This window comes from Gavia stellata, chromosome 8 (assembly GCF_030936135.1).
Source record: "Gavia stellata isolate bGavSte3 chromosome 8, bGavSte3.hap2, whole genome shotgun sequence".
NCBI lineage: Eukaryota > Metazoa > Chordata > Aves > Gaviiformes > Gaviidae > Gavia > Gavia stellata.
Window position 1 is genome coordinate 20,089,846 of NC_082601.1, and position 22,213 is coordinate 20,112,058.

Genomic DNA, 22,213 nt, shown 5'->3' on the forward strand with positions numbered 1-22,213 from the left:
AAGGTGGTGAAAGGTTACAAATAATTTGTCATGGGATATATTAGTTGCACATACCCTTAGCTGATATAGAATGAAGATATTGCTGTGAGCTTTGTAGAGACTACAGGTGACACATTGAAGATGAACAGTGCTTTTTCTACATCTACCCCCGCCTCAAGCCCTTGTTACTTTGAGTGAATCTGTTGTCACGCAGACTGTCAAAAATTGCTCAGTATCATTCAGATTCTCCTCTGCTGTGATAAAAAAGGCTGTTAAAACTTTAACACCTGTTGAGCACAACTCCCATTAGGGTTGTATTTGTAATTATTTAACTACATGAAGCTACAGAATGTATTAAAAGTTCTTCCTGCACTCAGGCAGCTGCTTCAACATACAGCTGGACAAAATCCTTGACTGCTTATAAAGCGTCAGCCTCTATTGTATGAGCAATTGGATTTGAATCCCACATCCCCCAGTAGTCCCTGAATGGTTTGCTCAGAGCTTCTCCTAACACTTCTCTTGGCACGGCATGCTGATAACTCAGCATAGGTTACATTCATTTCACACTTATGAAATTTTTCTAAGCAACCATAGCAGCCAGAGCCATGTTTCAAAGAAAAGAAAAAAACACAGTGTGGGTGACATGTGAGAGGTTTGTCCAAATGCTATTAGCTAATCCTTTTCAAACACATCTTTGAGCAGTGTTGCTCTAAGTAAAGAAATGAAAAAAAAAATATTCCTGCTCAGATTTAGTATTTCAAGCAGATTTAGCCAGGAAGGGGAGCTCTCACTACGTGACTCCAAGTGGAGGAGGAGACTTGCTTCTCTTTTTTATCAGAGAAAGGTGCTTACTGCATTGTCTGATCTTTGGTTAGCAGGTGGTAGAAGGTTTCCTGGAGCTGTAGAGAGTGTTTGAATTTCATGTGATGTGATCTATAACTGATTTGATGCACTGAGCAGAAGGAAGGGGAAAGAGATTTCATCTTGGCTACACAGAAACCTGTTCAGCTTCTCAGCCACTTAAGCCAACAGAAGGAAAGAGGAAAACAGTGTCAGAGAGGCATGTAATTTGGTTTTAGCAGGCACACATGGCACAATTTGCAGTGTGAAGGGAGCAGACTATGACAAATTCAGGGGTAATATTTTAAACTATAGGTGGCGGTGCAATGGATGTTGTAACCACTGGATTTACTTTTAAGCAGTGAATTTCAGGAGTAGAAACTACAAATATAGGCCATACATTTCACTGCTTTTTAATGTCCTGTAAAAACCAAGTTGTTGGTTATTTTACACAATAAATCATTCAATAAAATCACATATTTTTCAATGCTATGGATTATACCAGGGAAATCACAGCTAGTTTTTGTCCCAGAATATGTATTTGTAGACTATTACGATAAACATTTCATTTGTGACAAAGCAAAGGAATTGGCAGTCAAATTATAAAATAAGTTCATACACTATAAGCAAGTTAATACACTATAAGATACGGTATTGTACTGTTCTAAGCATCTTTTCAGGTACTTCCACGAGTATCCCCGGAAAAGCCCAATGACAGTTATAACTTTATAACCAACTATGTTCTTCCAGGGCTTGAAGAATCCTAGACTGAGAACTATATCAATAAATGTATGATTTGGTTCACTTGAACAAGAATCAACACTTCACAAGAATCAATCTTATAGCCCAAATAATGATCAAGTGAAAATAGAAAATAGCATTTTCCCGCAATATATAAATTACCAGCTATGGGAAAATTATCAGGTCTTCTCAAAAAAGCCGTGTGTTTCAACATTATGAGTTGCATTTCAGGATTACGAGAGAGAAGATTATGCAGTTTCTCCCCATATTATCCAATACATTATTAATAGTCTTTCCGTTCATCAACAGTAACGACCAAAACTTAAAACAAAACTAAAGATAATTAAATATGTATCAGTCACAGTGGTAATGAATTGTGGTAGCTTTATACAAGTGCATTTGTATTCAAGAATTATATGTGGATTTTAAACATACAAACATACAAGCAGAGTTTATTTCAAAATTACTTATAACTACTTTTATGGTAAGTTATAACCAATCTCTAATTAATAGCAGGAATAAGAATTTAATTTAAAACATATATCAATCAAAGCTGATCCTTTTTTATTGACCTTGAAGTTTTTATGAAAGTTGCAAGAAAAGTAATGAGCTTTCACACACATTACCAGAAGTGCTAGATTACAAAGTGGAAAAAAGAATGTGGTCTTAATCAAAATATGTAACCTTTAGACATGCTAAATTTAGCTCAAATAAAATCTGCAATAGGTTGCCTTGGAAAACGTTGCTATAGCTGCAAGGACACATTTCTGGCTATTGGTAGGGGAAAGGTAAGCTTTCAAATTGCAGTATGTATGCAACAAGTTTATGTGGTGTAGATTCATATAGCCGTAATCTGAGGAGACCAGACTTCACATACTCATATCTTTGAAATAAAAAATACATTGTCTGGCCTGATTAATCATTAGGATTGTTTAAAATTATAGCCTCAAAGCCCAAAGTTTATTGAATGATGGTTAAATGGTTAAATTGTCTCAATGGAAACAAACTGCTGGGGAAAACAGCATTAAACAGTAAATATATAATTCTTCCCTTCAGACTGAAACAATTACAAATGAACTTTCAGCAATATTTAAATTGTATATTAATCCAGGGCTTTTCATTAATTTCCCTTCACATCACTGAGAAAATTAATATTTTAGTATATTAGATGTAATTTTAATTATGTGATTTAACTCTATGTAAAATTAACTGAGATTTCTTAATAGTTTTTGATCATTTGTCATATACAAAAGACCAAATCTTTGTTCTTGTGTTTTAGTTATGGAAGTCAGGATTTGGTCTGTGTGATGTAATGGCATTCCTTTTAACCAATATGTGCAGAAAAATGGGATAGCATGCTTTGAAGATATTACGAATTTTTTTCACTTAATTTTAGTTGTGCCTTGTCAATACAGAGAATGAAAGTAATTACCTGAAAACATTTTTTTTTTGTGCACGTGCAACCATCGCTAGGTTTTTCTAGCTCTAATTATCTAGGATTTTTTACTGTCACCCAATGCTGGCATATCAAACACCCTTTGAGGGATTCTTTACTGCTTTGAGTGCAGTTTTCATCCATGGGCACTCAATGAAGTCCAGTACCAGTTGACAATTTTAACGAGTTTGTTTAAATGACTTTCCTAAGGCAGTTCAGTTACCAGATGATTTATTAACAAAGCTTGGAATAGCCTTTTGGACGTTCTGTAATCCAGTGTATTAAACGACATTAATCTTTCTGAGAAATAATAATTTTTTATCTAAAATATATTTTCTCATTAACCTTTCAGGAAATGCAAAAGTAAATGTTATGTAAAAAATCAATAGAACCATTCAGAAAATTATTTTTGATAATTAGACTAAAAAATTATGCCTACTCAAACTTGGCAAATTAGCATCAGCTAGATTACCTTTGCAAGAATTGCTTCTTTTGTCAATAAGAATTTCTTCTGTGGCATGAACCATTTCTTCAAAGTCCACCTCTGTGGTTTTCTCTGTTACAGATGGGTAATCAGCTATCCCAGAGAACAGGGGCTTTTTCTCATCTTCAATGGAGGACACAAAAGATGATGACCTACTTTTTTTCTCCTCGAAGTGTTTCTTAATAGATTGATAGTATCTGGTAGTGTCCCCTGAGGGTTCAGGATCACTCTGATCATTCTCTTTGAAATAATCTGTTAAATAGAAATAATTGTATACAATAATACGCAGTTCATGAAATTGTCTTCTAGTTTATTCTGGTCTGAGGATGGAGATGATTATTACATCAGTTAGGAAGTTCACTGTCTATTAGAATAAATTACTTTAGAGCCTTTTTTGATTCCTGTATCAAAGGAGATTTATATTTCTTTTGAAGTCCTAGAAGACATTTGCATGTATGTAGCAAGGATTCATAGTCCCTAAACCATAACTCATGATGCAAAAAATTCCTTATATCAAAACAGCAAAGCTTTTATCCAACACAGCCCTCCTGTTTACTCACTGTTTTTTCCAGGTGAGGATGAGATTTGAGAAAGCCTTATATTCCAAGGTTTTAAAAAATTAATTTATTATTTCATTCCCTCTTCCAATTTCTCACATTCTTGGGCATTTCTCACAGTCTTGAAAGGCTAACAGTCATGAATGTCAGACTCAGTGTCAGAACTACCCATTTAAGTTATGCTCACATAAGAGCATCTTTGCTGATTATTCTTTTCCCAGAAAAGGCAAATGTATTAATCAACCACTCAACCGCAAAATGTCTAGGCCCACCTAAATAGACATAATATTTCTCCATGCTCATTACTGTCAAACCTATATTTAGGATTCATATCGTAGAGAGAAACCCTGTTAGAGTACTGTGTCCAGCTCTGTGGCCACCAACATAAGAAGGACATGGATCTGTTGGAGCAAGTCCAGAAGAGGGCCACGAAGATGATCAGAGGGCTGGAGCACCTCTCCTATGAGGAGAGGCTGAGAGAGTTGGGGTTGTTCAGCCTGCAGAAGAGAAGGCTCTGGGAAGACCTTGTAGCAGCCTTCCAGTACCTGAAGGGGACCTACAAGAAAGCTGGAGAAGAACTTTTTACAAGGCCGTGTAGTGATAAGACAAGGGTTAATGGCTTTAAAATGAAAGAGAATAGGTTTAGTTTAGATATTAGGAAGAAATTCTTCACCATGAGGGTGGTGAGGCACTGGAACAGGTTGCCCAGAGAAGTTGTGGATGCCCCAACCCAGGAAGTGTTCAAGGCCAGGTTGGACAGGTCTTTGAGCAAACTGGTCTAGTGGAAGGTATGCCTGCCCATGGCAGGGGGTTTGGAACTAGGTGATCTTTAAGGTCCCTTCCAACCTAAACCATTCTATGACCATTCTATGATTCTATTGGTACAAAAAGAAGGGAGTTCCTTGTACGTCTTTTTGGGAACATCTCAAAACAACTTTCCAAAGTAGCCCAATTTCCTTACCTTTAGAATTAATTGCAATTCTCTGAACATCCATTTTTTTGAATAAGAAAACTATGTGCAACATGCTGTGATATATATGGTAGCAGAATACCAATCAAGTTGAGAATGAATCTTTCATTAATCACATTCCAGGTCTGTAGTGAGGACGAGCAGATTCAGTGCTCTTAAGAAGTGGCAAATAAAACTAAATTTAAAGCAGATGCCTTTAAAAACACATTGTAAAAGTTAAATAGGATTTAAACCCAAGAATGATCATTTATGAATATAGAGAACTCCTGATCTCTTTTCAGCATAAACTTGAAGCTAATTTCCAATTCAATATTTGGTCTTACCTATTTTTAACTGAAACGTCAGGGTAATTCCAGTTCTGCTATTTATTTAAAACACATTTTAGCAGGGTAGTCTCAACAATATATAAATACTGTAACTAGTTTGTATTAACTTCCTGGGGAGACAGCATGATTTCCCATCTGCTTTGTGCTAATTACTAATCAACATAGCTCTGGAATGTCTGTAGTCTTTACAGCCTACAGCAGTGGTTAATACAACATTTAGTACATTCCCTAGGTTTCTTCTCTGTTTCTGGTTACTATAAGGAAGTGAAACTGTGGCCTCATCTAATCCTCTTTATCTGCACATAAAGAGAATGCAATATCTGTACAGAGCACTCTGCAGGAGTCCAGACATCTGTGAGCAGTGAGGGCAGGTAATGGTGAACAAAATAAAACCAATACTAAAGCTGGCCTCCTGTAACTATATCCTCTAGAGTCTCCAAGGGCAATTAACACAGCCCCGGACTGAAGTGACTTTATTTGGCTTCTGTTAAGCAGGATTACTAGCTATAAGTGATACTGGTGATACTCTGATACTGCGAAGGCATCAACACAAATGCAAATGGACTGGCAGTGTAAAGCTCTTGGGGGATGCTCAGACTGGAGAGTCAAGTACCATGTTCTTTGCAATCCCATCTCCAAATAGTACAAAAACAAAAGAAAGCTTCATAAGAAAATTCTAATGTAGATGTCTCTCATGGCTTTTCTTGTGGGAATATATGGTGAAATACATACAGTCACGCTACAGTAAATTGTCTTAATTACTTACTGCTTGACTGACTTCAACCTGTGAAAAAGACCTTCTAATGAAAGCTTGAAATTGCCATTTTTAGGGTAATTTTTTATGTTCATGGGATTTTGTGCACTAATGGTAGCTGTAATGAACACCCTGTGGAATACAAATCAATCAGCGGACTAATTTTAAGAGGAGGTCATTGAGACTCTAATGAAAAAAATTGTATAGCAGCTGAAGTTTAGCAAACTGTCTTATCTGTGATATTCATAGAATACTAAAATATCTAGAAACAAGAAGCCAGATTCTGCTAACAATTACACTGCTGTAAAACCAGGGTAATTCAATCAATATCCCTGCATTTAGTCTCCATCTATATCAGAACAACAGAACGTATGCAATTTCAAATGCTGTCCAGGCATAATGAACTGACTGGCATTAGAAGTAAAGCGGAGATCTGTTGAATGTAGCATCCTGCCTATTGAAATCAGGGAAGATTTGTTCATCAGCTGATCTGTTTCAAAATACGCATCTTTGGCTTTACTGTCATCGCTTTACCTACGAGCCATCTGGGTACATTCAGGGAGTCAAAAGTTGTTTTCCTTTTAAAAGACTCTTGTTTAATGCTTAAGATTCTTCTGTCTGGAGAATAATCCTGTGATACTCTGCACCTAGAGTAGGAATTAAAATGGAAACTACATTTTTTTATTTGACTTTTCAGGACCTGATGATGGTGCAAGCTCTGTATCTCAGCTGAACAGCTTAGCAGTGCCTCTGTAGCTCAGTGGAAATACATTACAGATAAAATCTAGGTAGTGGTTTATTCAGAGTGATAATTTCTCCAATTTCTCCTTCCTTTTGTAATGAAATCCAGTCATTGGTTTGGAACAAATTTTCCAGAAGAGAAGAGTTTTCTATCTGTGTATGTATGGATAAGTTCAGTTTCTATTACACAGACTCAAGATTTCAAAAGGTTTCTCTTCTCCTTTCTCTTCTGTTTGCAAAACAAATGTAATTATTAAAAAAACCCCCTCAGCCTAGTGCTTCCTCCTTCCTTTTCCAGTAAGACAAGTTTCACTCTCTGATTCTGCTTGCTAGAAACTATGTTTTGCTGAAGATGATTATTTTGTAACTTCCTGCTTTACCAAACATGTACAAACATCATTTACACTCTTTATGTGACTTGTTTTAGCCTGTCATGTGTTTTGTGTGCCTGCCAAGTTTGCAGGCAATGTCCTCTGACATTTGCTGTATGGAAATTCCAAAATCTTCATAGTAATTGTCAGAAGGTTTGTGTCCTGCTTTTCGTGCTTGCATTGGCAAGGGAAGGGAAGAAATGGGTTTGTCATGAGGGCAATGAAATATAGCTATGACATAGACTCACAGAAATACTGGCATAAAATCCAGCTTGGTGGGATGGTTACCAGAGATCAAAGAAGTTTCTTTTGTGTGCCAAGGTCAGCCTGTAATATTGAAGTTTTGCATAATTCAGACAGTGGCAGTCTGCATGATCTAGACATATTTTCTCTTAATGTTTTAGTCTGCTGCAAACAATATTGGTGAAAGCATCAGGAATATATTACATGTGGAGCAGCATTGTTAATATTAGTGTAATTTCATTAACTGGAATTTGTCATACTTAATCAGGCTAGCTATGTAGCCTAGTGTTTCAGAAGGTGGCAAACTTTCACTCCCTTTTTCAACCATCCAATAAAAAGTCCCATAATATGCCTAGACAAATTCAATTTTGTGAGGAAATGAGGTGAATGACTTTGTCACCCCCACAAAAAGCAATTTCTATCCCAAACCATAAAACAGATAATCCTTATCATTAACATGATCTGCATAACTATAAATCTGTTCAGCAGACATGACAGCTTCCCTTTCCTTTGAAAAAATCTACTGTATTATTTTACGCTGCACCAAGTATGTTCCTTGGTAGGGAGAAATGCACACTGTGACTTGGAAGGAGGGGTGGTTGATTGCTCAAAAGGTCTGCAGATCTTCAGATTCCCAGCAAGCATTTTGGTTCAACTGTTACTAGCTCTTTCTTATGTGATATTCACAAATATTCCTCTGGTGGTCAATCTGTCTTTCCTACATATGAACAAAATACTTGCTAGTCATCATGACTATTTGTTATCTGTTCTTTAATTTAAAAATGTCAGTTACCATGTCAGAAAGCAAAAAAATGCCTTATGTGCTCACCCATGCACCATGGGTAGCAAATATTTGGAATGAAAACTCAGTGACCAAGCATTTCAGATGGTACGTTAAATGCAGTGCCACAAACAGGGTTGAAAAAGTACAAAATCTCAAAGATGTCAAAAAATTAAAAGCTCTTGATGCATAATTTGAACACTGATGTTAAAACCATGTGGATGGTTTCTGATGTTTTCTACCATGTGGATGGGGAGCAGCATAAAATCAGTCAGGGAAAATGGTAATCCTAATTCCTACAATCACTGCTTTTCACTTAGCAGTGTAAGAACAATATAATCGATACATAATATTTATGTAATATCAAAAACTACTGGTACTATGGATCAGGACCAATATATAATGAGGGATGATTCCAGAGAAGTCTACTCAAGTTGTATACAGGCTAAACTACTCTATAGAATGCCAGTCAGGAACTTTAGGGTTATTAAACTGCTAATGAAAATGCTCCTTATTCTTTTTCCTTGCTGTTTCCGTCATACTTAATTGAATGTGACTGGTATGGAGTATGTTGCTAAATATAACTGAATGCCTTCTGATAGACTAGGTAACGGGACAATATCAAAAAGGAGGAAGCTGACTGCTTGTGAACACAAAAATGAAAAGCAACCACATGTCTGGTCATTCAGTAGATAGCTGTTGCTATGGTGAAGACATACCATTTTGCCATATTTTTCATATATCTAAAAATAAAAGAAAAAAGTTAAAATAATTTGTATTCCTTTAAGATATATTATTACAACAATGAAATCCACAGGCAAGATGTCTGACACTTTGTTCTGTTGCCGTCCTTTCTTTGACTTGGGTCTTTCAGATTGGGTCTCTTAACCCAATCTGCAATTAATATTTTTTACTTGAAAATTACATTCATACAGGACCTTCCAATGACAGACTTCAGAATGGATTTTTAATTCACAAGTTCTATTAACTCTTTATTGTTTAATTTCAGTAAATTTAAAATCTTCAGAGAGAAAACTGTACTGATTTGCGAACAGTCTTACAGGAAACAGTATGAAGAACTTTAGTGGATTTATTTTCCAATGGGAGAAGGACACGATTCCCACAATCTTTACAAATGCATGACAAGCAATAGATAAAATTCTGGACTTCATTTTGTATGAAACATTTGAAATGAGAGCTACTCCACCTTTGCTACCAGAAAATTTCTCTGAAGACTGATTTTGGCCTTGTCTATAGAGATATTTAATTCTTCTCAAACATCAGAAAGTACTATAACTTACCCTGCATTCACTTAATCAAACCTAAGACATTTACAAATTTTGAATTTTAGTGTTTGAGCTCTTGTCTCTCAGAATCAACTTGGCCTACACTCAGCTTCAGAGTCCTGATGCTGCATATCGTAACATCTGGATGTTTGTCAAAACCAGCCTCAACTCATGTCCTGACAAGGAACATGTCCCAGGAAAGGTCATCTGAAAATCCATTCCAGAAGATGAACAACTTGAACAAAGCACTCTACCATTTTTCAGCTGAAGAGAAATTTGTCTGTTGTCAGGACAGTCTTCTATTGCCGTCATGATCATCTCAGGTCATGACTGGTGATCAGGGAAACTGAGAAGTGCTGCCTTCATAAACATTTTTGAGTGCTTGCTGAAAGCATAGCTTGCTCCAACATCTGCACATTACCAATACATCCCTGAGGACAAAATAGTACAGAAAAAAGCAAAAACTTTTAAGGAAAGTTTAATCATAAAGGCCTTGTAACTAATAACTTGAAGTGATAAGAAAGTGTAAATTAGTATCTCTAGAGGTTTTTCTTGCTCCTTGGTAAAACATCATTGATGATTATAGCACTGTTCAAGTTAACAGAATGTCTAATTATTAGTACTAGAAAAATTACCTACTTTTTGGATGGGTTTTAATGCATGAAAACTATATGGAAAAGTCACAAATTTAGTGTGCATGAAAAAAGAAAAGTAATTTGAAGGCTGCGCAAAGTGTCTATTGGATAGCCTGAGAAGTTCAGATCTAAATATTTTCCAAATTATCTCAGCTGAAAAAATAGAAATTGGTATGGTCAGGAGAAGTAGTTGGTCCTAAAGCCCTGAAAACAAACTGTACCATTAAAATCTGCAGTGTACTTTGTATAGCAAGGGTCTCTGAACAGGGAAACTACTTATATATCACATACAATATAGTAATAATGCTCAGTACAGTGAGAGAATTAACATAAAGGCTGCCTTTCACATACACTTTATTTGTTTTTGTTAATCTAAATAACCACATAGTGTTCTGATGGTTAGTTGCACTAGAATTCACTTTTAAAAGTGGAAAGTTACATTTGCAGCTTTTTAGTTATCATTAAAGGAAGTAGTAAAGCACACAGTGCCTACTCAGTGATAAAGATATTTCTTCACATTTGAGAACCACAGGATTATAAATTTTAGAAATAAAAAAGAGCAATGTAATGAAACCTGAAGTCATCACATATTCATTAATAATTTAATTTAGCAACAGTGCCAGATTTTTATAATAAGATGAGGACTGGTTACATTAGTACAATTTTTCCTTTTGTGAACATCTATACAGTTATGCCCTTCTATAGCATAATATCCAGCAGAACTTAGGTGAAACAAAGAACAAGTGAGAATAGATTCTTTCCATCAGAGATTTTTTGGCTTAAAAATAATCTTTTGAAACAGATACAGTTGTATCAAAGCTTGACCATTTTCAGAACATGGCACGACAAGAGTTCTTAAAGGTGCACATACATTTCTTGAGACATTTCTTAAGCTGGTAGAAAGAATTTACCTAAAGTTCCACCAGGCACATGGATTTGTGTATCCATAAGTCCTTGTTCAGCACCTTGGTACAGTAGAAGTCTGTAGACCTGTCAGACTTCAAAATCTGAAACAATGCCAAAGACTTACAATGGCTCCTGAAACCTGGGGTGAGGAAATCCTTATATTCAGTACACGTTTGTTTTACTCTTTCTTCCTCCCTTCTACTCATTATCTTTCCCTTCAAATTTCCCACCTATCTTTAGGACCCCCTACTTACAAAATGTACCATCAGGTATGTGTGTGGTATTTGACTAACACCAAGGGAAAACAATGTCTGTCTAGAAGCTGACGCAGGAAGATTCCTATTACTAGGAAAAGTAGGTTACTGGTGGTATTTTAGGAAAGTTAAAACATTTTGTCCTCTCAGTAGTAAAAAGGTTTAAAGTTCTTATTTTTCTGTGACTGTCTTTAATGATAGAAGATTCCTTTAATTCCAATTTCTTTCATAATTTGGGAACTCCTAAGTCTTCACTGGGGAACCTAAAGATACCAACTAGTGAAATTCCATCGTTATAGCAAGTCCTGGCAATATGCTGAAAGGTTCCAGTGGGTTGGATAGTGATGGTGGAGGAAATGAACTGTACTGGTGAGAGCTGTTTGAATTACTGTTCTGTCTCAGTGTTGCTTGTGAGAGTTTGGTAAGTTAATGTGTCCTTTCCTGTGTTCCCTCTCTGAGCTATGAAGGTTTGGATGATTCTGGAAATAGGGAACGGCAAAAGATACTGAAACCTCCCCTCACCATCCTGGACTAAAGACTGGGAAACTTCTCCATAAGGTTCCATGTTCCTTTTTTTAAATGGACTACAAAAGGAACTAGTTTTGAATAACTGAATTTGAGATGCACTTAAAAGGCCAAGAATTTAAAAGTTGAAGTGAGTATGCAATCCTTCATTTATTTTTTTGTGCCATTTTTGGTACAATAAGATAAGTTAGGGATGGAGTGACAGCCTTATCTCTGAATTTTATTTGCTCTGCCTGGTTTTGTATCAACTTTAATGTTGATCAGATAATAATGGAAGGACAATTCTTGATTTATACTTCAGGAAATAATACTATACTTAAAAAATCAGAAACAAAGAATTATAAACATGCACTTCAGAAGGGATTCAGGGCAAAGGCCAAAACAGTTCTCCTATCAAGTTTAGAATTCTCTTCTCTTTTACAAGGAATTCAGCTTTCATTGTAGTACTATTTTTACTTTTTTTTCCAAAGGATGGCTATGGGTATGTGTGACTGCATACAGCATTTCAATCAGATTTGGCCTCTGGAAACAGGTCCTCTGAGAACAACTCCTGGAAACAAGATTATTCTGTGGAAGATCCCTGAGGTGGCTTCTAGGCACCATGTTAACAGCAATAACAATAATAGGAGCAGATGGAAAACTGCAGTGATGGGCTCTCTGATAACCATATATTTTTTGTTAGGGGTTTTGTGCTGAAGGTAAGATTTCGGGGACATGAGGTCTTGTTTCAAGCCATATGCTGCCTGCCAAGATATTAATTGTTTCCTGGTCATTTAACCATCTGACACTCTGGATGAATATTAGAAACTCTCTTCTAATTAAGCCCAAGCAAACTTCATTACCATAATACTAACAGTTTAACACAGTTAAGTAAGAGCTTCAATTTTTGTCCAGATTCTTACCCTACTTTCTTTCTGGGGACACAGCACAGTGTTTGGCTGAGTCATCTATTCATAAAGTAAGCATTTAAATAAGTAAGCTGGGGGAAGGGGACAAGAATAGGAGAGAGCAGGGGTAGGGGTGTGTTTCCCCATTCTCTCAGTATTGCTTCACCACAGAATTTTAGGCAGGAGAATCAGTTCCTGAAAGATTCCCTTGTCTTCTATATTGCCAGCCATGGCCTCTGGATACCTTGTGTAATAAAGCTCTGTTAATATGGTTTAGCTTCTTAGCCTGGATAATACCTCAAGCACTGCACACTGAAAGTAGCTATACTAATCAAGATTCAACTAGAACTTTATTAGAGCTCTGGCTTCTGTGCTTACTTTGAGAACAGATCAGTAGATACTTTTGGAAAAGTCTATTCAAGAAGTATAACTCTTTAAAATAAAATTAAGTACTATATAAGTTTACTTAGTTTACAATATGCTAAAAATTAAACACTGCAAAATGCATTTTATATCCCACTTGATTGTTACAGTCTGTGTCAACGTGGGCAAGTGCATGCAATAATTGTGTAACAAGATTTCGTAAGAACTTTCTTTTGTGGCCTTTTAGAATCACATGCATGGAAATAAAAATTCCTTGTTATGAGTTCCCTGGGTCAGCTGACAAAAGTTAAAGATTAAGTATTGCTAGCTACCTGAATCTCCAGTTACTAATTTAACAATATAACTTCATTGGAGTTCTTATCATCCTCTCAGCTAGAGTCTGTGGGATGACGTTCTTGTTTTTGGATCACAGCTAAAAATCCAGAAGAAAGATGTACTTCAGTGAGGTCATAATTACATTCCCAGTTAGTATGTCCACGTTGGTTTATTTAGCCAGTATTTTAATTACCCGGGATATGATGGAAAGATTTTATATGCCCTGCCAATGGAACAAAGGATAGCTATGATTTGGCTATGTAACAAGTGCAGTTTTAGCCCCAAACCAGTTTTCTCCTTGGAAAGGATTTCATACCTGATTGCTGCTAGGCTTCAAAAAAATTTTGTGTGAGTGCCCAGAATTTTGATAGCCTTCAGCTAAGGGTTATGTGAGTTAAAGTTAAATGCAAAGAATATATTTTAATGAGACTAATTGGACACTGGAACAGTCCCAAGAAGGTTAAGATTTTAGAGCCAACATTAACAAAAAGTTAAACAAGATGCCAGCGAAAGTAATAATGCTTGAACTCCAGAAACTTCTTTTCAAAGTCTCAAGTTTTTCAAGCTCTCACTGAGCTTACTTACGGTCTGTCTGTAACTTTTGTATTTTTCACCTGTATGTTTGGATTTCATATTGATGTAACCAACTCTAGTGATGCCCCATTCAGCATGGGATAATAGATCTGCACTCAGAACTATCAGAGCAAAAGAAACTTCTTGCCCCTATTTATTTCCCTTGAAATTAGCTAACTTCCACAGAACTACTAGAGGAAAATGAGAAATGGGCAAGAAAGGATTGTATTCTGCACTGCTGAAAGAGGCAACTGAATGTAGATGGAACAGCCCATTTTCCCTCAGTTTTCAGCAGGAGATTAACTTGCCAACCCAACTGAGAGCTTTGTTTGGAACTGCCAAGCAGGAATACTGCTTATTTTAAGCAGTCATGGAGAGAGTTTCTTGGCTGACTGTCAAGCATCTATGGCAACTGGCTAAGGCTGCACCTGCACCTGTGCAAGGAATATCATCCATTGTTCTGAAAGACCTGCAATGAATTTCTTTTGGGTGAGAACAAGAATAAGCTGCTATGTAGTGTAAGTGTTAATTTTTGCAGGGGACCTCTTATGGTATCGCAGTTCTTTCTGGAAACCAGAGAACAAGCTGGTCCCTCAAGTAGCCTTGCACCCTTTAAATTCACATAATGGCAGAGCCCAATGTACTAGCTAAGATCAGTATTTGTTGACACAGGTAAGAAATAGTGGAAATACATACAGCTGGACTGAGAAAGTCTTGTGTGGAATTGGAAAAGTAGTGGTACTAACTGCAGATGCATAACAGAGAGCTGTGTTGATTTTTTTTAACCCCTGATAAAACTTGTGCGGGAAGAGTTACCATGGCAACAAGGTCCAAATCAGGGTAGCATTAACTAAAGGCTTAGATAACACAATCCCATTTTTAGCACTCCAAAAGGGAGAAAATTGCTGATGATCACACTAAAGATGGAAACAATACAATTTTCAAGCTGCATAATATACTAGTAGGTCAACAGCTGAAAGTAAAGAATGCCAGCAAGAAGACCATTTCATGAGCAACCCGCCCCCCCAGTAATTACAAATCAATAAGAATTTAGTGAGATGTAAAATACCAAAATATAAAAGTGAGAATGCTGCGTGTCTCTATCCTGTTCAATATGTAGTTCTGAAATCAAAAAATGATTGTTAAAAGTAATCATACAACACATATTTTTTATCTGTAAGAATACTGTGACCAGAAATGCATTTGCCAGCTGTGTGTTCAGGAACTCTGCCTTTTCTACTCCAGTTCTTCTGAGGCACTCTGCAGGATCATCCCCAAATATTTATCATTATAGACTAACTATGCTGGATCAAAATATGATGCCACTCCCTCCTATATGTAAAGTGCTGAAATCAATACAATATTACTTTACAAGCCAGTAGTAACTTCTAGTACTCTACAACATCATACAGTATGTAGGATGGGCCACAGAAAAGTGACATTGAAGGTCTGTGACTACGAGGTGTCTGTTGCAGCTATGGCAACACATAGAGAATCTGAACAGGGACAAGAGAGGGGCAGTAAGCCAGTGGGCAAAAGGTATACTCATTTCATGGCAAAGGACTCTTACGATTGCATCTTCTCCTCAGATGGACTTCCAAGATACTGCAGTTCTGTGTAACTCAGATATTACCAGGTGCTATACAGCAATTACCAGGACTAAGGAGCCAGTCTTGTCTCTTCTTTCCCAATGGTGCAAGTTTTTTTTCAAAGACAAAAATTATATTCTTTCAAAAGTAATGCAAACAAATGTCTCCAAGAGGATGTTCAGTGTAATCTACTGGGCAAGAACCATAAAAGTCTAGGGGTCTTGGTACCACATTGACACCTGAGGAGCCTATTTGTAATTCTGCAGCAGGTACAACATGGAAGATCACTTCCATCTAGTCTAGGTGGCAGCATATGTTTTTTCATAAGAAATGTGAAGGTTATTCAGGCAAAGCGCCTGTCAACAGATTCTTTGTGAAGAGCAGATTGAATATTTCATGGGGACATTTTCCTGACAGATTTGTTGTCAGTCTTGGCTTCCTGCCCTAAAGAGGCTTCTTTGATAGAACAGCAATGTCATTGTTCTGAGTAGCCACACTCTGGATTAAAGTCTTCCTTCATCGAGCATTATACCTGCTATGTACGTTTTAAAGTGCTCCCATTTATTATCAGCCACTCTGCAACTCTAAAATTGGTATTATGTTGCATTTAGAATTGGGGTTTAACTGTGGAGTATGAAAGACAGGCATACCAGAAACAGTGATTTGTCAGACAAACCACTGGACCATAAAAGTGTAATGTTATTCAAGGAATTGTGCTTTCCCTACTTAGAAATTAAAATCCTGCAAGTATCAGTTTAGCTGTCTTCATGACTGTTGCTGTCTGACCACAGCTACTACCTACAGTTCCTGGTATTTAGCAGTACTGAATACTGGTGACATAGTTTAATATTTCGCTGAGTTTTCCTTCATTAGGATTACTCCCAAAAGCCTCTAAGGTGAACGTCAGCACAGAAAATATTACCTGAACTCTCACCAGGGCAACCATTTACACATTACCATATGAATCAAAATCTGACTATGGTGCCTCTACTGTGTCCTGAAAACAAGATATTTTAATTCCAGGTAGAAACACTACCTAGCATCAAGTTCAACAAAGCACTTTGCTGAGGAAATAAAATCAACGGTGCCAATAAATAATCCAATAGACTAGCTTCTCCAAACAGTTTAAAACAAGGTGTCTCGGAAAATAGATATTGTTTAAGAGATAGTGTATGTATATATGTATAGCTGAGTGTTTGAACAGCTCTGCACTGATAACTGTGAAGTTATGCAAAGGTGAAACTGATATCCTCTAGTCATATATAACCATATAGGGGGCAATGAACAGACTTCTTGCTGCTCAGCTGGATTCTCAAGAGCTGCTACAGCAACAGCCAACATGGGACCCTAATGCATTACCAAGTGAAATACCAATGAATAATGAAGCAGTGCTGTCTAACGTAAGAAATGAAGTTAATTACCTTTCTCTATTTCACTTTGAAAGGACAATTTCCGTCTTCGTAGTTTGCAGTTATCTCCATCCGTATCATTAGTAGTTTGTGATCTTATTACGAGGTCAGACTTGATTAATGAAATATGAAACAAAATGACAGATTAGTCCCATCTAAAGAGAGCAGGTTTTCAAGAGGTGATTGACTGTTAATCATGTTCAAGCTTTAAGAAAGGCAATATTACACAAGTCAGTCTGCATCAACCTCTCCATCCCCAACTAATGGTATTGCTCAATGCTAACATTAAAAACTTCATGCAGATTGAGCAAAACCAACAATGTCACCACCTGATGGTAAAACAAAAGTATCCTGATAATAAGTTTACATGGAAAAACATGTGTTCATGTGTTATCAGCTTTCTGAACTTGTACAGACGTGGTTTAAGTAATCTTAGAGAAATTAATGAAAAAAGTTTAAATAATCTCTAACAGAGAATGTATGTATGCAAGAAGTAATGTGGTAACTGATTGTAACTAGATTTGTATTTAACTACATGGTAATGATTATAAAGCTTACATTTTACAACAATAAATATAAGGCTGACAAACACCAGACACTTTACTCCTTGCTATTTTATCTTTCTAGACACTCCCTTCCTCTCTATTGGATTCAGTTCATTTAGATACTTATTTCCATAGCAGAACACAATGTTGTCTTTTTCTATCCATCTTATAGAAGATGGATATACTTTTTTTGCCATAATAAAGACAGGATACATTTAACTCCTCTTTCTACTTATTTAAAACTGAGAAATTTACAAATAAGCAAATATAACACCAGTTATGCTCTTTGTGTACATACCCATGGCATTGGCTTCAGCCTACTTCCCTGTGCTAGTGAGGTTTCCCAAACCACTCTAAGCAGATTTGCATGTGGGAGAAGGGCAGAGGGAAAGAAGTGGGAAGTGTTTACATCTTTCTCTATTCACTTCATTGTAAACCTGGTGGGCAAGGTGCTTCAGTGGTGGCCCACTGGTAGAATAACTGCAGGAAGAAAAAGGCACTTTTACATAAATAGGAGGACAGGAGCAGAAGTTGAGGCAGGAGCACCTGTTATTCAGATAACAAATCTGGATTTGAGTGATGTTTTGAAGATCAGAATATGCTCTTCACTTCTTTTGGGTGATGATTTTCTGCATTGCAATAGACTGGTAGGCAAGTGGAATTGCTAGAGAAAACTGCGATTTTGCAAGCTCAGAGGCCTGAGCAAGCCTGTCCTCCCTTCCCTGTCTTTGTGAAGTTTAGCAGTTTTTTCTTAGTGGCTGGTACAGCAGAAATAACAACTGAAAAATTTCTAAGTAACATGAGCAGTGAGGACTTTTTTTGTGTATTCTACACCACAACACAGAAGATGGAATTTTGTTTCAATTTTCACAGAGCTAAGGAAAAAATAATGATAAAATGTTGATGACAATGTAATTGCAAGAAATAATTGCTCAGACTAAAATCATTAATGTGAATTTATCCTCAAGGAATTTTTCAAATATGCGGACTTTCAGTTTTAACTTAAATTTATCACTAGACTATAAATTCATTGTATTGTATTTCACACATAATTAATAATGATGACCTTTTCAATAAACACAAAAGGATGATGTATAAAATAAAGAATAGAATTGGTCTTTTATTTTCAGAATGATCTTTTATTAAAAAAAAGTCTCAGCATAAAAAGAAGTGACATTTCTTGTCAGAAGTTTTATTTGTTTTAATTTTTTAAACTAAAGATCCACATGTGATTAGCAAAGATGTCGCTATCATTTACAGCCCAAAACTTAGTGTTCTTTGCCTCCTTGTTTCTCAGAAGGCCTTTGAAGCCAAATTATGTTAGTTCCTTCTTACTGAACCTCTGTTTTTCCTTAAAAGTATAGTCAGAAACCACGAAATGGCAGTATCTCAGAACTAATGAAATGTAAACTAGTCATTCTATGGGCAGTGTAGCCCATGTTTCATGGACAGTGCTGGTGTACCCTGCAACTTTCTAGGGAAAGCTTTAGCCCCAGTGGCACAAGCTGGGCAACAGCCTTTCCCCTCTCCCCTTATGGCCAAACTTCCCCTTTCTTTCCCAATTCAAACTGACCCCAGCAGTCTGAGATAAGGAAACACTGGTAATTTTTCTACTTTCTTGAAGATGCAATCTGGGCAAAAGGGGACAATAAGGAGAATCACTGTGGGAGAAAGAGACTGAGAAATCCCTGCAAATCTGAAGACTGAAATTTGAAAAGTCCCTTGTATGCTTTTAGTCTCCTAGGAGGTAGGGTGCACTCCAAGATAAGAGAATTAACAATTCATGTTTGAAAGGCAATTAAATATTTGCTATTGTTAGACATAGAACGAATCCAGATAATCTGACTGATCTTTGTTTTATGGTTGTACAATTATATTTAGTGTCAAAAGTTCCCCTTGTGGTGACCCAGGCCATAGTCATCTGAAAAAAACGTATTTTCCATGGCTTTAACAAAGCATCCAAAATCTCCCTGGCTGAAACTTTAATACTCTTTAAATATAGAACCAAATCCTGTTAGATTAACATCATCTGAATAATTTCATTGACTTCTGCTGAGTTTAACTGACTTCAGTAAAAGCAATCAGGTGAGTATATTTTTTTAAAATAGGATTTGGCCTCAGGCTTTTAGCTTTTAATTTTGTTAACCTTGTTTTTTCAGTTACTATTTTCAAGTTTTGTTACTGTGGGACAGATTTGACCCAATATTAAGAAAAAAAAATCACTTATTGTATGTACCTTTGCAGTTTCATCTCTCAGATTAAAAGTCAGTTCTAGATTGGTAAGGAAGAGATCAGAAAATTCAGGGTACATGTCCAAAACTTCTAGTAGATCTTCTCTCTGGATCTTATGCAAGTCACAGTAAGTTAAAGCTCTCACATCTGCATTTGACTTTCCTGGTTTTGCATACAGATGTACCATCTCTCCAAAAATATCATTTTTCCCTGCAGAAAGAAAATTAGTTGGAGATTATTATTTTAAACACGAATAAGCCACTAAATTGAATGATGTATTTCTTTATAATAATGGTGTAAAATACTTGATTTTGCAGGAAGTGATACAATCAGATTACCATTGCGTGTATGTTGTTGTAAATCATAAGTATTATTATTAAATATTAAAAGTAAAATTTTTAAAATCAATGAAATTACATAGACATGTAACTGGAAAGGAATATCTAGTTTCATCACAGTTTTTCTTCAGCTCCATCCAAACAGCATGACTAGAGCAGGTTCCTTTGTCCTTTCGTATAAAAACATTATTTGCTGATTTAAATCATATTCTTATGATGACAAAGATGTAATTTCTGTTGTTCAGTAGAGTCCAGGATCTGTCTGACCTGGAATCTCATTTTGTTAAGAATTACATGAAGAAACAGACCATACTTGAAATATATTTTATTAGAAAATGACTTAGTTTTTACATTGTTCAGAGGGAACACGAAACTTCCAAGATGCAGAAGTTGTTTTGAAGAAGGTCTTCAAAGATAGCTGCTTCTATTTTGATACTATTACAATTTTTTCCATCAATGTTGACACATTTGCAATACCTGTTTACTCAAATTGTCATCTCTATTTAATCACTTGTTTTCCCCAAATCTGCACCTAACCTTCATAAATGCAGAGCAGGCGCAGCCATAGACCTGTGCAAAATATGCTCTAAACTAAGGGTTGCAGGGCCTACCTGCAAAATGGGGTTTGGGTGAGAACTGGGAAAACACTGGTGGAAAATAGTGGCCACAGCAACTGAGGAACAGTAGACTAGTAAAAAGAATAGAGGGGTGATTTTGCCTCTCTTAAATATTTGTGGCTTTTATATTAGGTTGGTTACTGCAGGTAGTTCTGGTTTCTCCATTTTCTAAAAAGGAAGCTGAGAACTGGGTGAACAAGCAGCTAAAAAATGCAAAAAGTAATTTAAGGGCTGATTTACAGTGAGGATCTTAAAGAGCAGTCTGTTTAGCTTGATACAGGAAGATTGAGACATAACCTGATTATATTGCACATATCCTTATGGAGATGAAAAATTACTTGGTATAAATGCCTCTAGAATATAATAAGGAATGCATAGCAAGAACCAATGGAAAAAAATGAAGCAAGATAATTTTATACTGGAAATAAAGCACACATTTTTAACAATAAAAATGATTAACTATGGAAATAAACTGCCAAGAAAAAAGTGATCACTTTTTCATCTCATTATGTCTTCAGATCAAAACCCGTTGTTTTTCTTTCATCAAACACTGTTCATTAGACACAACAGATAGTTAAAGGTATAACAGGAGTCAGTGATGTAACAGAGGTTAGCCAATGTTTTCATTTGTATAATCTTCTATTCTTTTTTAGCAGATTCTTCAAGATACCACAGACTCCTTGATTGGAGCCAGCTATCAGGCAGGCTCCTGTCTCATGGATTGTGCAACACATATGGGCCCACAGAGCAGTTCCTTTCAGCTACAGTTGTGCACAACTGTCTCTTTTTCTGTCTGGTCCACCATTCCCTGGGAGAGCAGGGCTCTAAACTGTGGCCCCTGGTGTGAGGAGCTGTAGGCTGGAAGAGATGCAGTGGCATTGCCCTGCAAATACCTGGGTTTCTGCTGCAGTATGAAAGCACAGGGTTCTGATGTGCATAGCATGCAAAACTTGACCAGTCTGCATCTTTGGTCCAGGAAGAAATTAATGAGTTCATAAATTTGTCAGTTTTTCTTGATTGTGAGTGCTGTAGAAATTTACATGTTTTTGATGTAAGAGATGAAATCTTCAATGAAGCACACTGTTCATAATCAGGGGAAGACACTCACACAGGTAAGTAAAAACCTCACCGTGTTATATTTGCATGCTCCCTACTTTGCTTGTGCCTAAAGCTGGCCCAGCTGATGAGGTGCAACAGCATGAGATGAAAAATTATCTTGATAACAACATCTAAACCTAGGGAAGGATTGCTGTAGGCACACCTTTGTACTTCTGCTCACGTGTCCACCCTGAAAAGAACTAGCAGAATAATCAGTCACAAGTGAATTAATAGTAACACACTGCTACCTGTCTACATTTTGCTTCAGCTACTTTTCTGGCTGTAACTTCCTAAGGTGGATGATAAACAGAAAGGAGAACATACGAATGATGTTACAGCTAGTGTAGGTTTCTGTACAGCAAAATCCTTACTCATCTACTCAATTATTCTTTGTGTTC

General features: G+C 36.5%; 1 protein-coding gene across 1 annotated transcript in view; it reads right to left on the bottom strand.

Moving 5' to 3' along the window:
* The window catches only part of KCNH7 (potassium voltage-gated channel subfamily H member 7), a 242,720-nt gene that overhangs the window by 6,836 nt on the left and 213,671 nt on the right, over positions 1-22,213 (bottom strand). The window contains exons 11-13 of the mRNA XM_059820291.1: positions 19,767-19,972; positions 16,998-17,097; positions 3,468-3,719 (exon numbers count right to left, since the gene is read on the bottom strand). Coding sequence (XP_059676274.1) covers positions 3,468-3,719; positions 16,998-17,097; positions 19,767-19,972 — 558 coding nt within the window. The remainder of the gene's footprint in view (positions 1-3,467; positions 3,720-16,997; positions 17,098-19,766; positions 19,973-22,213) is intronic.